The sequence below is a fragment of the Colletotrichum abscissum genome (assembly GCF_030869225.1).
Source record: "Colletotrichum abscissum strain IMI 504890 chromosome Unknown Scaffold_47.1, whole genome shotgun sequence".
Lineage (NCBI taxonomy): Eukaryota > Fungi > Ascomycota > Sordariomycetes > Glomerellales > Glomerellaceae > Colletotrichum > Colletotrichum abscissum.
Window position 1 is genome coordinate 251,146 of NW_026850398.1, and position 14,092 is coordinate 265,237.

At 54.5% G+C, this 14,092-nt stretch overlaps 5 protein-coding genes across 5 annotated transcripts; 3 read left to right on the top strand and 2 right to left on the bottom strand.

Annotated features, from left to right (window-relative positions):
- Positions 1-710: 710 nt before the first annotated feature.
- Positions 711-1,313, bottom strand: CABS01_13728 (uncharacterized protein; the record flags this gene model as incomplete). Its single annotated transcript, XM_060547070.1, has 1 exon — positions 711-1,313. One exon carries the CDS (start codon positions 1,311-1,313, stop codon positions 711-713), a length of 603 nt encoding a protein of 200 aa, XP_060394660.1.
- A 2,539-nt stretch (positions 1,314-3,852) lies between these two features.
- CABS01_13729 (deuterolysin metalloprotease) lies at positions 3,853-5,104 on the top strand (the record flags this gene model as incomplete). Its single annotated transcript, XM_060547071.1, has 4 exons — positions 3,853-4,081; positions 4,138-4,826; positions 4,887-5,016; positions 5,079-5,104. The coding sequence occupies 4 exons, from the start codon at positions 3,853-3,855 to the stop codon at positions 5,102-5,104; spliced, it is 1,074 nt and encodes a 357-aa protein (XP_060394661.1).
- Positions 5,105-7,770: 2,666 nt separating this feature from the next.
- Positions 7,771-7,971, bottom strand: CABS01_13730 (uncharacterized protein; the record flags this gene model as incomplete). Its single annotated transcript, XM_060547072.1, has 1 exon — positions 7,771-7,971. The coding sequence occupies one exon, from the start codon at positions 7,969-7,971 to the stop codon at positions 7,771-7,773; it is 201 nt and encodes a 66-aa protein (XP_060394662.1).
- Positions 7,870-8,540, top strand: CABS01_13731 (uncharacterized protein; the record flags this gene model as incomplete). Its single annotated transcript, XM_060547073.1, has 4 exons — positions 7,870-7,894; positions 8,007-8,068; positions 8,131-8,285; positions 8,423-8,540. 4 exons carry the CDS (start codon positions 7,870-7,872, stop codon positions 8,538-8,540), a joined length of 360 nt encoding a protein of 119 aa, XP_060394663.1.
- A 1,514-nt stretch (positions 8,541-10,054) lies between these two features.
- Positions 10,055-13,787, top strand: CABS01_13732 (uncharacterized protein; the record flags this gene model as incomplete). The annotated part of the gene is made up of 2 exons (XM_060547074.1): positions 10,055-12,596; positions 12,649-13,787. The coding sequence occupies 2 exons, from the start codon at positions 10,055-10,057 to the stop codon at positions 13,785-13,787; spliced, it is 3,681 nt and encodes a 1,226-aa protein (XP_060394664.1).
- Positions 13,788-14,092: the final 305 nt, after the last annotated feature.

A 14,092-nucleotide genomic window follows, 5' to 3' on the forward strand; every position in this document is an offset into this window, starting at 1 on the left:
CTCCGGGCTCTAAATGTTCGGTAGTTGTTTGGCGCCTTGTTGATATTGCCTCTACAGGTGCTAAAGTCGACTACTGGAGTGTTGTCGTCCACGATCCACGGGAATCGGAGCGGGATACCTAGTTGTTGGCGGTGATCTGAGACTATCTTCCCGTCCACCTCGGGCATCGGCTGATGTGACTTAGATTGAAGCCGAAATCCTGCTCCCGAGAGTCGGCAAGGAGAGGAAGAACAAGATGAAGGGCACACGGGCGCGAGGACTTTAGCCCAGCCTCAAAGAAGAGAAATGGGGTTAGGTACCTCCCGATCCTAGAAGAGTTAGAGCTAGCTAGTCCGAACACGGCATATTCCTCTGAGACATCCTGACTTGGACGTTTCCTATGCTTACTTACACAGGCCCTTCCGGAACAATGTGATTTGCCTCGTCGTCACATTCAGCTGGTCGGCCAGGTTCCCCCGTAGACCATGCCCAGGCCACGTTTTCGAGACACGTTATTTTTGACGTTTGCAAAGAAGCTCTCGCGTGACAGGGTGCCTGGATTTGACAAACGGACGTATGATTAGGACCAGGTCACGATAGGAATGTCATACTGAATCAGATAGGGAGGAAGGAGGAAGTGAATCGACAGTTTGCAATAGTTTGACAGGTGGTGTAACGAGGAAACGAGAAAATATCGATTTCGTGTGACTTGACTAACTTGCCGAGACGTCCTAACCAATCGTGACATCGATCGTCTCACTTTCAAATTCACCCGTCAAGACCCCTTCGCCAAACTGCAACTTCTCGAGCGTTGCCTGGCTAAGCTTGTCCGCCGTCGTGGGCCAAACAACCTGCCACTTGCCCTTGACAGCCACCCGTGCCGTCTTGCCGAGCGAATCGAGCGCCACGATGGGCTCCTTGAGGACAATCTCCTGCTCCTGGCTCTCACCGGGCTGGAGGGTGACGAGGTCCTCTGGGCGCGGCGGCATGATCCGGCGGAGCTGAACAGTGTGGACCTCGATCGGCTCGCTCTTACCCTCGGGCGTGATGGAGACGAGGCCTACCTGGATGGCGAGGGGGTCGAGGGGCGTATTCCAACGGAGGATGGTCAGCGGGGCGTCGTGCTTGTTTTCCACGGAGAAGGATAGGGTGGGAGGTTTTTCCGACGTCTGACGGATGCGGAGGGCGAGCTTGGATAGCGCGCCGGCGTGCTGGCTCTCTTCCGCCATGGTGTCTCGGGAGGAACCGCTGCGATTCCAGGTTGAGAGGACGAAGATGAGAGCTACGATGAGGACGATGGGCCGAAACAGCGAGCGGGCTTGGAGGTTACTCATCGATCTTGGCGGCTGGCTGGTGAGATGGTGTAGAAGATGGCGGTAAGATGGCGGTAGGTAAAGGCGTGAGCGAGTATCGGGGGTTTGTTGCAAGGGCTTCTTCTTCTCTCTCAAAAGGTATGTTATGTGGGATTGAGAGAAATAAGGCTACTCTTCCCAAGGCAGGCGAAGTGGACGTGGTCAGCAGGATGCGCCTGAAGCGGAACAGCTTCCTAAGGCGGGCAAGTGGCATGGAAGATTCCGGCTGACGTCAATTGATCAAATGCGGCCGCCTACCGGTGCCGCTGGGAGGATGGCTTTTGTTGTTTGAATGTCTGGTAAAACAAAGAGGCAACGTGGGTGAATTGGAATGACTTTTGTCGCGAGAACGCGCGCACTAAGCTTGAAATAGGAGAAGAAGCCGTCTGCCGAGAAATGCCCAGCGGCTTCAGCCACGCAAGTTTGGTTCCGTTCCTTTGGGACGGACGAAATGCCATGCTTGCCACGATCCATGGCTTGAAGCTACGAATGCCATAGCCTTCATGCGATGGTGTCAGCGGCGTAGTTGAAGTGTTCTACGGGAGAGTTCCGATGTATACGGCGATGCGATTCATGGTGGACCAAGCTTCCATCTAGAGAACCCGGCAGATCGGGTTTGCGCTTCTATCCGCGACGGGGGCTACCCTATCGCCAGCTAAACTTGCCTACTTGCGATGAACTACCTTAAGTAGATGACAGATTCGGCCGGACGGCGGGAGACCCCGCACTCTGCAGGGTATCGAAGGAAGAGATGCGCCTTACTATCCCCTGCTCTTACACCCCTCTTAGAGACCACCTACCTAGACTCTAAATCGGTCAAGCTGGCGGCACAACTTCAGACGACGCTACATTGGCATGATGGAGACGCAATCCTTCGACTCCAAGCTTGGTGCAGGAAAAACTTCGCGCTGGTCTACGGACGAAAGAGGAAGGTCGCCAAAATGCTGCAGGTAAGCAGTGATACGGGGACACGGCGCCGGTGACCCATAATTTCGGCAGACCCACTCCGAATGGCAGTTGCTTGCGCGACCACCGGTCTCAGGGTCGAGGCCCTTCGGTGATGTTTCCGTTCTGCTGCCGACGTCATCTCGAACGAGGAAAACGTGAAGACCGTTTCTAGACTCCAACCCATCACAGCTTGTCTCAGTTGATTTGCCGGCATTTCGGGACACACTTCAATCGATAAGAGTACTTTACTTGCTGCTAGATTGGTCCCCCCCCCCCCCCCCCCCACCCGCGCGAACTTGCACGTGATTTGCTCCCCCGCCCTCCCTCGTCGCGGGCGGGGGGGACATGACTCCGCAGACGTAGTCCTCAACATTCCCACCTTCTTGTGGTCAGCCGGCAGAACCCATGGGGCGGGGTGGGCCATGGGATAGGGCTAGCACACCCCCGGGCGCCCCTAGCTATCCCTGTCTTACTCGTCAGCCAGCCCGTGTCTCGCAGCGGCCTAGGGCAAACCTTTGGTGCCAGCCATGTCTCACTTTCGCTCCTTGTCTCTAGGAGACATACAGCAAGGTGCGGTGCGGTTAGCATCTACAGAAGAGGCTACGGCTCCCCGGGCTCCTTGCACGAGTCTTTATCCCCACGATCCCGGAGGCCGTTTGCGGATAGTGGACCTGCTGGCCTGAACAGAGACCCATGGAGCCCGCTCCGACCGTAGGATTGGGTCTGTTGGAGAATCTTTCACCCAAGGGGCACGGCAGTTGAAGACTCGTGGTCCTCGTGGCGACTTGCTGATCACTTGCTGATCGGCAAGAGCGTGTCTTTGCTCGGTCGTTATGTCTCCTCCCCTCCTGGTCTCCTAGCACAATCACACGCATGGTGCTTTCACCAACTTCCAAAGAAATTGGAAGACAACATGGGACACATGTCTAGTGGCGCCAGATGTCTCGTCCATCACCTCAATGAAGTTTCCGCATCTGCTCTTCGTGGCTTACACCAGCCAGGCTTACCCATCGAGTTGGAACCCATAGGTTTCCTCTGCTAGACCGCTTGAGTCCGACGCCTTTGCCGATTCTAGGCACTGCCTAACTTGTCGTGGAGGATGTAGGTCCCCACCCGCGCTCCAGCCTGCTATGCTTTGGGATCATGATACACTCACCCTCCTTCTTGGGGTTCTCCTGTTAATCACAACTCAGGTGTGTCTGTCAATTCTTTAGCTCCGACAATGGGCAGAAGCACCTCCCGCCCCATGGACTCTTCTTAGCCATCGGACCATCCTCTGGAGCCTCCAATTCCTTCCAGACAGCGATTCTCCGTGGCTTGAACCACGGCCGCTCTGCTCCCTAGGCCGGATCGGGAAGAGAAGCCCAGGTTTCATGTCACCTCGGAGTGGCATCGTGGGCTGAACGGTGAGATCCGTTGAAGCCTTGATTTCCTGTATAAAGACGATGAGAATTCCATCGACTGAATGGCTTTCTGTTTTGGATCATCACTCTCAACTCCAAACGGCCCTCTCTCATCTTCTCAGCTCCTCAGCTTCAACAACCGAGACACTCTCCACTTTGCAAAAGTCAAGATGAAGTTCTTCACTGGTCTCACTCTCCTGGCCTCCCTCGTGAGCGCCTCTCCCATCGAGCTCGCCCAGAGGGACACTGCGACTCCGCTCCAAGCCAACATCACCAAGAACGGCAACACAGCAGTCAAGATCGCCTTGAAGAACATTGGCAAGACCGATCTCAAGCTCTTCACTCCGGGTACCGTTTTGGACACGGCCGCCGTTGAGAAAGTCGCCGTCTTCAATGGAGGTAAGTAGTAGTACTCTCCCACATTTCAATATCAAAATGCTGACTCAACCTACAAGACGACCGCCTCCCCTTCGACGGCGTCCGCCTGCGCATGGCACCTCAAAACCTCCTCACCGACGCCTCCTTCCGAACAATCAAGGCCGGCGAGACAATCGAATCCGCAGTCGACTTTGCCGAGCTGCACGACCTGGGCGCGGCCGACGCCTTCAAAGTGAGAGTCAACGGCGGCATCCCCTACGCCGAGGCCGGCTCAACCACCATTGCCGGCGTCTTCAGCATCGACAGCAACACGCTCAACATCAACAACGTCAACGTCACAAAGGCCGCCCTCGTCCGCACCTCGTACAAGCAGATGATCAAGCGCACCATTGTCCAGTCCGACTGCAAGGGCACCCAGAACACCACCGTCACCAACGCCCTCTCCAACTGCTCCAGGCTCGCCCGCGCCGCCGCCGACTACGTGTCCAAGGACGACAAGCGCTTGAACGAGTACTTCAAGTCGACGACCGCCGCCAGCAAGAAGATTGTCGTCGACACCTTCAACAAGGTCGCTTCCGAATGCGGTAGCCGCAACAAGGGCGTCTCCAAGCAGTACTGCAGCGACGTCTACAAGTCTTGCTCGCCTGGTGTCTTGGCTTACACCGTCCCGGCTTACAAGTACATGGTTAACTGCCCCTTGTACTTCACCGCGCTTCCTCTGCTCACCACTGGTTGCCACAACCAGGACCAGTCGACCACCACTGTTGTAAGTACAGCACTTTACTGAAGATCATCGAGCTTGAGCTAACCAGTTTGACTTTTTCAGCACGAGATGACCCACTTGCTCGAGGTCAAGGGAACACTGGATTATGGCATCTACGGCTACACTGCCTTGAAGACTCTCACGAGCGCTCAGAACCTCAACCACGCTGACACCTATGCGGTCTATGCCAATGGTAAGTCGATTCAACTCTCAAGACACAATAAGGAAAGCCATGGCTAACAATGAGATTTCCAGCTGTCAACCAGGGCAAGACTTGCTAGTCGCAACAAGGAGTTGAGAGTTTTCGTACATATCCACCACAAAGACTATCCAGTTCTTCTGTGCATATTCAACGGGACCGACTACGCTAGGAGTTTACACTGCTCCATGTATGGGCGCCGGTTCCTCTTAATGGTTAATTACTAGTATCAGGGTTTGGGATCGCGAATTAGAGGGCATTTAGATCTGCCATTTTCAATCTTTTCCATAGAAACGAAATCACGATTCATTCAGCTTTAACAAGTGCCCGATTATATGATTAATGACTCAAATATGATAGGGATTATTGAAAGACTCTGCAATTACCCGCAGATGGCCTGAAATGGAAGCAGAAGAGCTAGGCAGGGCGCTTGTTTGCTCCAAAGCCTCCCGAGGCGACACAAGATAGTTTAGTTTTGCGAAGCAACGCTGACCGAAAGGCCGATGGCTCATTCTTTGTGGTACACAAATAATAGACATTAGCTTATCAGGGATTCTAGACTAAATATGAACGAGGTTGATGAATCGTTTAAACAAGGTCTTTGGAGAAGAGTAGTAGGAATAGAGCTACACACAACAAGACCACCGATTAGTGCCTGTCTGAATTTCTCCGTCAGTTACGTTCCATGTAAACCGTTCCGTTGGGGAAGGAAACGAGCAGAGACAAGTCTTTGCCAGAGACATGTAAGCCGGTATATACTTAGGTGTTGCACCAAACATGACTGACCATGGTCTCACTTGGTAACTCGCTGTGTTGCATTCCAAAGTCCCAACGTTCAACCAACGACAAGTCTGACACACAGCCCTGGGCCCTCGTACCCGTTGGAACCGAGACCTTCAGCGACCCAGGGGGTGCCCATCCGATTTTGGGGGTTAGGGGCGGCACTTGGACACAGATAACACGTCCGACAGGGCAGAGACAGTGACGTGCAGAACGACCCGATCCTCGCCTGTTGGGAATGGAAGCTTTGGAAGCTCGTCCCTGTTTGTGAGCCGCAGTTTTTGCAAATTCCGACTGGGGGGCCGGCTCTACAGGATGCTCCGGGCGGCGGTCGGGTTGGGCATACGTGTAGTCCCCGGGCGCTAACGGCAAGGCGCAGTAGCACAGTATATGCAAGCTTGACATTTGTTGTAAGATGTCTTCTTCTACGGAAGTACGGATACCTTAGGATGAGATGAAGTCCCGTTCTTAGTTCCTCAATTTTGAATATCAAAGGCGGGCCCGGCCTTGGGGGCCGAGAGGGGCGAAGCTCAATAATTCACTCGACAATTTCACATGGAATTGAATAGTTGGAAACAAGTTCGGAGTCCGGGCTGGAAACTCGCAAAGACTCGAAATAACATCCTATCAATCCCGACCCGCTGGGACATTGGACCGGGGGTCGCCGGAGCCAGCCGTTGGCCTGAACCTGAGATCCAAATCACACAATATTGAGCCCCGCTGAGTGGGATCGTCGACCGTTTGTTCGCACTCGGGCCCATCAGCGGGTGCCGGCAATCGAACCTTCGAATGACTCCTCAATGCTCACAGTGTCGCACTTTGTACTCAGGAATCCGTAAGTGGATATTGCGAGATGCGTACGGAGTACGCATCGATCTATGGGCATTCGGGTGCCACTACTGTTTGCTCTGCTCGCCTTGGATGCGCAAAAGCCACAGACGCAAGATAGGTACGAGGTCTGCAGACTTAAGGCTGTCGTCGTGGGGGTCTTTTGATACGTGCTAGTCCTGCAGGACGAAAAGTATGCCGAGTCGTGGGCTGCATCTTGTCCGTGCATTATTACACGCGCGGGCGTCAGAGCCTCGAAAGGTGAAGGAGCAGAGGCAAGGTTTGCTGGAATGTTCCGTGAGCCTGTTTGGTCTTTTTGGTGCGTTTGGTACAATCCCTTTTATTAGGTATCATTGCGGCGGACCGAGGAACGGCGCAGGGCACCCGCGTAGAGTTTTGGGCCGTTCGGACTGGGAAAAGTGTAAAGCTTGCGAAGAAAGCACCGAAGCAAGGGATATGGGATGAGCTTGCGTTGCAGGTCGGCACGTTGCGAAGGGAGACGGTCGCAGTGGGAGGAAGGGCCAAGACGAAAGGGATGGCGGGATGTCTGGGATGTCGCGTCTTGTCACTTGTCAAGTTCCAGATGGAGGAAAGATTCCGTACGAAGGCGAAGGCTGAGGGGTTGATCAAATTTGGGAAGATTTCGTCGGCTGAAAGTGAGAGAGCATGACGGTTCTTGTCGCGATTTGAGCCCAAATACCAGCAGAAAATATGGTTACAGATGTTCAAGCCATCAAGACTCGACAATCCATCCAGTCAGTCTCTGTATCCATACTGTATGCCGTGCAAAACACCTTGGGGGATAGCAACATGTTTGTTTGCGTGCGTTCTTGTCGTGATTTGGGAGGTGGGCTGTGGACAAGTATCAGGGGGTGGCGAGTTACGTAGTGGGGTGGTCTTCCATGTGCCGACAGGATATATCTTCTTGTGTGTCTTGCGAAAAAGGTACGAACGAATGCTGGGGCTCTGGGGCGATGCCGACACAGTGTGATAGGGCCGGTTCGGCTATTCTCCCGTGGCATGCCGCACCGAATTCTGGGTGTCCGTCGTCGTCGCTTGCTTCCCGCACCTCCATCCGCTCCTATTTTGCCAACCAGTGACGACAAAGCTGCAGGAACAGCCGGCGTCGAATGACGACGATCAGATAGCGGCGGTGCTAAAGAGAAGCATCCCTTGAGGACACTGTGTCTGACACACCTGATCTGCTGGATCAGCGATTCCGTCAATCAAGAATTCAAGATGGTCCTCCGCATCGACAGACTCGGTGAGTGATCCGTTGCTCGACGGGCTCGACGGGCTTGAGGGCGGCGTTGGATAGGTTCCGATTCGGCAGCCAACCATGGAAACGAATGGGGCAAACCCACCACTGACCTCAGACAGCCACGATCTCTCCAAGACACTGAAGACAGTGACGGGACCGCCTGGCGCCGTGTACACTGTAGACCGAGCCTTTGAGTGTCTGTGCTGCGTGGTGCGTGTGTACTATGTATTCGTATGCAGCACAGTGGACAGCAGCAGGCCGGCCAGCAGCTAGCTCCCGGGAGCGGTGGAGAGTCGAGGTCGCAGTCCAGTCGGGTCTGGTGGATCGTCGTCTTCAAGAACGCAGGTCCAGCCACATTCGCAGGCTCGCAACCCGTCACAGAAGTTCCCCGGTGGTAAGGTACGGCGTAATGGTGGAGGACTCGATGGCGACGGGCATTTTTGCTTGGTGAGGAAGTGTGGAATGCCGGTACTGAGTATCCGTACGGAGTCCAGCAGTGCACTGTGCTGAGCTGACCTCATCCCTTTGCAGCGAGCGGGCGAAACCTTGCAACAGAAAGCCTGGCGACTGCAGGATTGCGACACCGGCCACTAGGCAACTCGGGTCAAGACCGGAAAGCCATGTCGATTCGGACTGGGCGAGCGGCTAGGGGGGCTGGCACAAGGGTTCGGGACGCGGAGCCCTAACAAGGACCCTGAATTCTCTGTGTTGAATATCGGGAGGTTATGGTAGCATTGGTGGTATTGGTGATGGCTGAATCTAGGTAGGTGGTCGAAGGCTCGAAGCTACGCTGCGTGTCTGGTTAGTAGATGGGGCGGTAGCACAGAGACTAAGGTAAGGTATGGAGGTTTGTTGGACGAACCTGATCACCAAGCTGGTGTTCCGCTTTTCCACCGGTTGTTATGGAGTTTGGCAGATCATGCTGTTTGGGTTAGAAAACTTGGGAAATCCCCGCGATTTCAGTTTGCCACGGTTTGAGGCTTCCAAGGGGTGGTTCTGGTGTCGCGAGAGTCTACCACGAAGTATTCGTAGCGTGAGGAGGAGAAGTTAGGTGGATGTACGTACTCCGTACCGCGTCGAGGAATAGAAGTCGTGGTGGTGGTGGTGGTGGCAGGTGAAGGCGGTGGTGCAGTGGTGCGCTCTTTCCCCTCCCTTTTGAAACTGGGGGAGAAGTTGCGAGCTCTGAGTGGCCGAGGTGAGGCGGTGGGTGGGGCTCGCTTGACGGGAATGGCGGGGCTGGACAGTGCAAAAGCCCTTCATCGTTTCTAGCACAGTATACATGGCCTCTCCAGTGGTTTGTCTGCCCAGTGCTGTGCGCGTAGCCCGTGGTGTTTCCTCTCTCTCATCTCCTGGCCTTGCACAAGCCTGCAAAGGCCCCAAGGCCCCCCCCCCTTTCGGCCAAAGGTGATCCCAGTCAGCCGGGCGCTGCCCTGGTCGTACGACGGACGCCCACAAACTGTTTCTGTACTGCACTGTGTACTTGCAATACCCCCAAGAGCTTCCCTTGCCTTCCATCCAGAACCCGCCTGTCGCCAGTTCGACCGGGCCTTCCCATTCATTGGCATGGGGCAAGGTACGGATTGCGGGCACTGGGCTGGCTGACAGAGACCCCAACTTCCTCCCTCCTTCCTCGAGGAACCGACCTTCGAGACTCAAAGTGACTTCCATGCTTGACTTACCCCCGGTGCGTGTGCGTGTATCTTTGCTTCACCCCCCCAAAAAACCCAAAGCTGACAGGGTCAAAAAAAGAAGAGAAAGTGAGCAAGAGCATTCAAACCATCTGCTCCTGCTCCCTCTTCCCAAACGAACCACCACTTCTTCCCCCCATCTTCAACTCCATCTTCAACTTCAACTTCATCTTCACTTCCGTCCAACGAATTCTCCCATCCATCAACAAACCTTTGGTTGATACCCCAGACGCATCCACAGCTGCATCCATCCCACTTGTTGTGTGTGTACCTACTCTTCCTCGTTGTGGGCTCCGATTTACTTCGCTAGCCCAACCCACATTCACATGGTCCTCTGCCGCCGTCGGACCATCGACACCACCACCTCGAACACGACCTCGCCGACGCCCTCAGCTGCTCCTATGTCTCGCCTGCTCTGCAAACAACACTGGGAAGCGTTGATGTAAATCCCTTCCACATAAAACACACACAGATCATGCTGCGACGGCCTCCAGGCGACGGGAGGCGCGTTGCTCGTCAGCGAACCTACCTCCTTGCTCTCGCTGTACTCGCCATCTCATGCCTCCCACTCGCCGATGCTCAACAACAGCAAAAACCCATCGAGCCGGTAGCTCAGATACATAGAATCCATCAACACCAAACCCCTGCTGGAAGCAGTCAACACGAAGCTGTTCGTGATGCCCTCCCCGACGCTGCCGCCCGCAACTGGGCCGCTACCAACATCAAGGCCGACAATGCTGTCGAGTCTCCGAGGCGCCGAAACTCCGTAACCTCGAAGCAACCCCAACCTCAACCCAACAACAAACAACCACACGACCGTCGGTCCAACCCCGACAACATACTTATTCCTCACGATGCGAGCGCCATCGCAACTTTGGCTCCGGCTCAGTCCGTCCGAGCACCTCCTTCTGGACATCGACCCATTGCCTCCCGCGTTGGCGGTGGTGGGATCTCTACGCAGCACCATGCGCGGAGTCTGAAGGATTGGGAAGTAGAAGACTTCGTTCTTATGGCGACCGTCGATGGACACCTCTATGCCACTGATCGCAACCACGCCACCGAACGCTGGCATCTCGAGGTTGACCAGTCCATGGTTGAGACCAAACATTACCGTCTCAACGCCTCCGACCTGGACGACGACTACAACCACATCGATCACTACATCTGGGCCATCGAGCCCAATCGCGATGGAGACATTTACTACTGGTCTCCAGCTGGCTCCACCGAGCCCAGACTACTATCCACGGGCTTGACCATGAAACAGATGGTCGACGAGGGCGCCTCGGCCCTCGACAATCCGCCAATCGTCTATACTGGTACCAAGAAGACTACCATGATTACACTCGATGCCGCTACAGGTCGTGTGCTCAAGTGGTTTGGCTCTGGCGGCTCACACGTCAACGAAGCAGAGAGCTGCCTACGCCCGAATGCACTCTACGACCAGAATAACGAAGAGTGTAGCTCGACTGGTACGATCACGCTTGGTCGTACCGAGTACGAGGTTGGCATTGCCCGCAGAGACGGTCGCCCGATCGCTACACTCAAGTTCTTTGACTGGACTCCCAACACAAACGACTACGACCTGCTTAACCAACACCACCAGTCCATCGACCAGCGCTACCATACCACCACCCACGATGGCAAGATTTATGGTGTTGACTACGCCAATGCCCACAAGGACAAACTGCCCATTTTTTGCAACGCGCAGTTTGCTTCGCCTGTAGTCAAGGTTTTCGACGTCTGCAGGCCCGTGGGATTGGAACCGTTGAGCAACCCCGACCTCATCGTCCTTCCTCAGCCTGTCCCACCAGCCAAGGATGACAGCAACGCTCGTATCCGAAGTCAGCGTATATTCGTCAACCAGACAGACATGGGCAACTGGTACGCCTTGTCTGGGCGCTCCTATCCTCTCATCTTGGATGCTCCCGTAGCCAAGACCTCGTCGCCAGACTGGCTGCAGCTTGCTCAGCCATGGGGCAAGTTAAACGAGACGCAGCGGGTCGGCGCAATGGTTGGAACCCACTACATGGATGGTGTCATCAGGGGCAAGATCTATCAACCTCCCAGTCTACCCGGACGCGCAGAAGCGTCTGATGCAGTGGTGGACCCTGAAAGTCACCCAGTGCTGCCCACTACTGTGCCGCACGACGATCCTGTCGAGACGCCCACCATCGTCAACAAAGTCAAGTCGATTCCTCATCACGTTTCCAACAGTGTAATCGACTTTTTCTCCAACCCTGTCTTGATTGTGCTCATTGTTTCTGTTCTGTTTTACTATCAGAAGGATCTACGTCGGTGGTACAAAACTAAGACGACAAAATGGTATATGCGAGACGAGGCTGCTTCCGATACAGAGGATATGGGTGCCGATGCCACTCCTGAGCAAACGGTACAGGACGAGATCCCACCATCCGCTCCTCAGCGGGCGGCCGCACCTTTAGTACCAGAAGAGCCTGTTGCCGACAAGAAGCCAGTATCCGAGGATGGGGTTCCCTCTGTTGAGCCTGCCCCTGAGAAAGAGAAGGATGATGACAAGATGCCTATCGCGGATCCATCGGCTCCCGGTGCCGAGACCCAGACTTCTGCCACCCCCCCTGAACCTGGCACCCCTGAGGTCAAAAAGAAGAAGCCCGCTCACCGTGGCCGTCGCGGAGGCACGAAGCACCGCAAGGGGAAGAAGAGAGAAGAAATGTCTCAATCTCGCGATGACGAGCCACGTGCTTCCGTTGAGGAAGCTGTCAATAAGGCAAAGAAGTTGGGTGTACAGGCTACTGGTCTGGAGCCCGATGTCATGACTATGACAAACGACATGCAAACTGTGGGAGAATCGATCATCAAGATGGGCGGCATCGAAGTTGACACCGAGAACCAACTCGGCACAGGCAGCAATGGTACCCTGGTCTTTGCCGGTCGATTCGATGGCCGCGAAGTAGCTGTCAAGCGGATGCTTATCCAGTTCTACGACATTGCCTCCCAGGAGACAAAGTTGCTGCGAGAGAGCGACGACCATCCCAATGGTAAGACAGAAACATGGCTGCTTTCAAGGAAGTATCTAACAATTAAATCTAGTCATTCGATACTACGCTCAACAGCAACGCGACGGGTTCCTGTACATTGCTCTCGAGCGCTGTGCAGCCTCTCTGGCTGATGTCATTGAGAAGCCTCATCACTTCACCCGACTGGCTCAAGCAGGCAAGATGGATTTGCCAGGTGTCTTGTACCAAATCACTAACGGCATCCACCATCTACACAACCTTCGCATTGTCCACCGCGATCTCAAGCCTCAGAACATTTTGGTCAACATGGGCAAGGATGGACGACCGCGCCTTCTTGTATCCGATTTTGGTCTCTGCAAAAAGCTAGAGGGTGGTCAGTCCTCCTTCGGTGCCACTACTGGCCGCGCTGCGGGAACGTCTGGCTGGCGAGCCCCTGAACTGCTACTCGACGACGACGCCAGGGACACTGCCACTATGGAGTCCAGTATCCAGAGTGGATCGGGCTCTATCCTGGTTGGTTCCGACATGATGTCCAACCGTCGTGCTACTCGCTCCATTGACATATTCAGCTTGGGCTTGGTGTTTTTCTATGTCCTGACGAATGGTTCCCATCCTTTCGACTGTGGCGATCGCTACATGAGGGAGGTGAACATCCGCAAGGGCAACTACAACTTGGCGCCACTGGATGCTCTCGGCGACTTTGCCTATGAGGCAAAGCATCTCATCGGCTCGATGTTGGATGCGAATCCGAAGGAGCGCCCTTCAGCTCGCGATGTCATGGCTCATCCGTTCTTCTGGTCTGCCAAGAAGCGCCTTGCTTTCTTGTGCGACGTCTCGGATCACTTTGAGAAGGAACCCAGAGACCCCCCAAGTGATCATCTTGTTCATTTGGAGAAGCATGCTCCGGCGATCACCAAGGGAGATTTCCTTCGGCTTCTGCCACGAGACTTTGTGGACTCTTTGGGCAAGCAGCGCAAATACACTGGGTCCAAGCTGCTTGATCTGTTGAGAGCTCTGCGCAATAAGAAGAACCATTACGAGGATATGCCCGACGCGCTAAAGCGGGCAGTTGGTCCTTTGCCAGAAGGTTACTTGGCGTTCTGGACAGTCAAGTTTCCTAGACTTTTGCTGGATTGTTGGAACGTGGTGTGGACCGTGGAATGGGATAGTACTGATCGGTTCCGGGAGTACTATGAGCCAGCCGGTCTTTGAGTTGTCGATACATAGAAAAGTCAATGATTTTTGCCGTGCCTTCAAACTTGTTCCACTTTTTCGTGACCTGATAAGCTCCCCTAGTCAAGAGGTAAAAAAACGTTGGAGAGCCTCTTGATGCCTACTCAGAATCTTTTATTCCAATGCTGCAGTAAAAAATATACTGCAAAAAGTAGTCTACTTTTCGTAACCCGAAGTTATATGTATCAGATCCACTCCTTGCCCTTGCACAGACAGACGCGTAAGAAAATTACCTTGGGCAGGTCGCCAGGTCTATCAGGGTCCTCACTGCTCGAGACGATCTA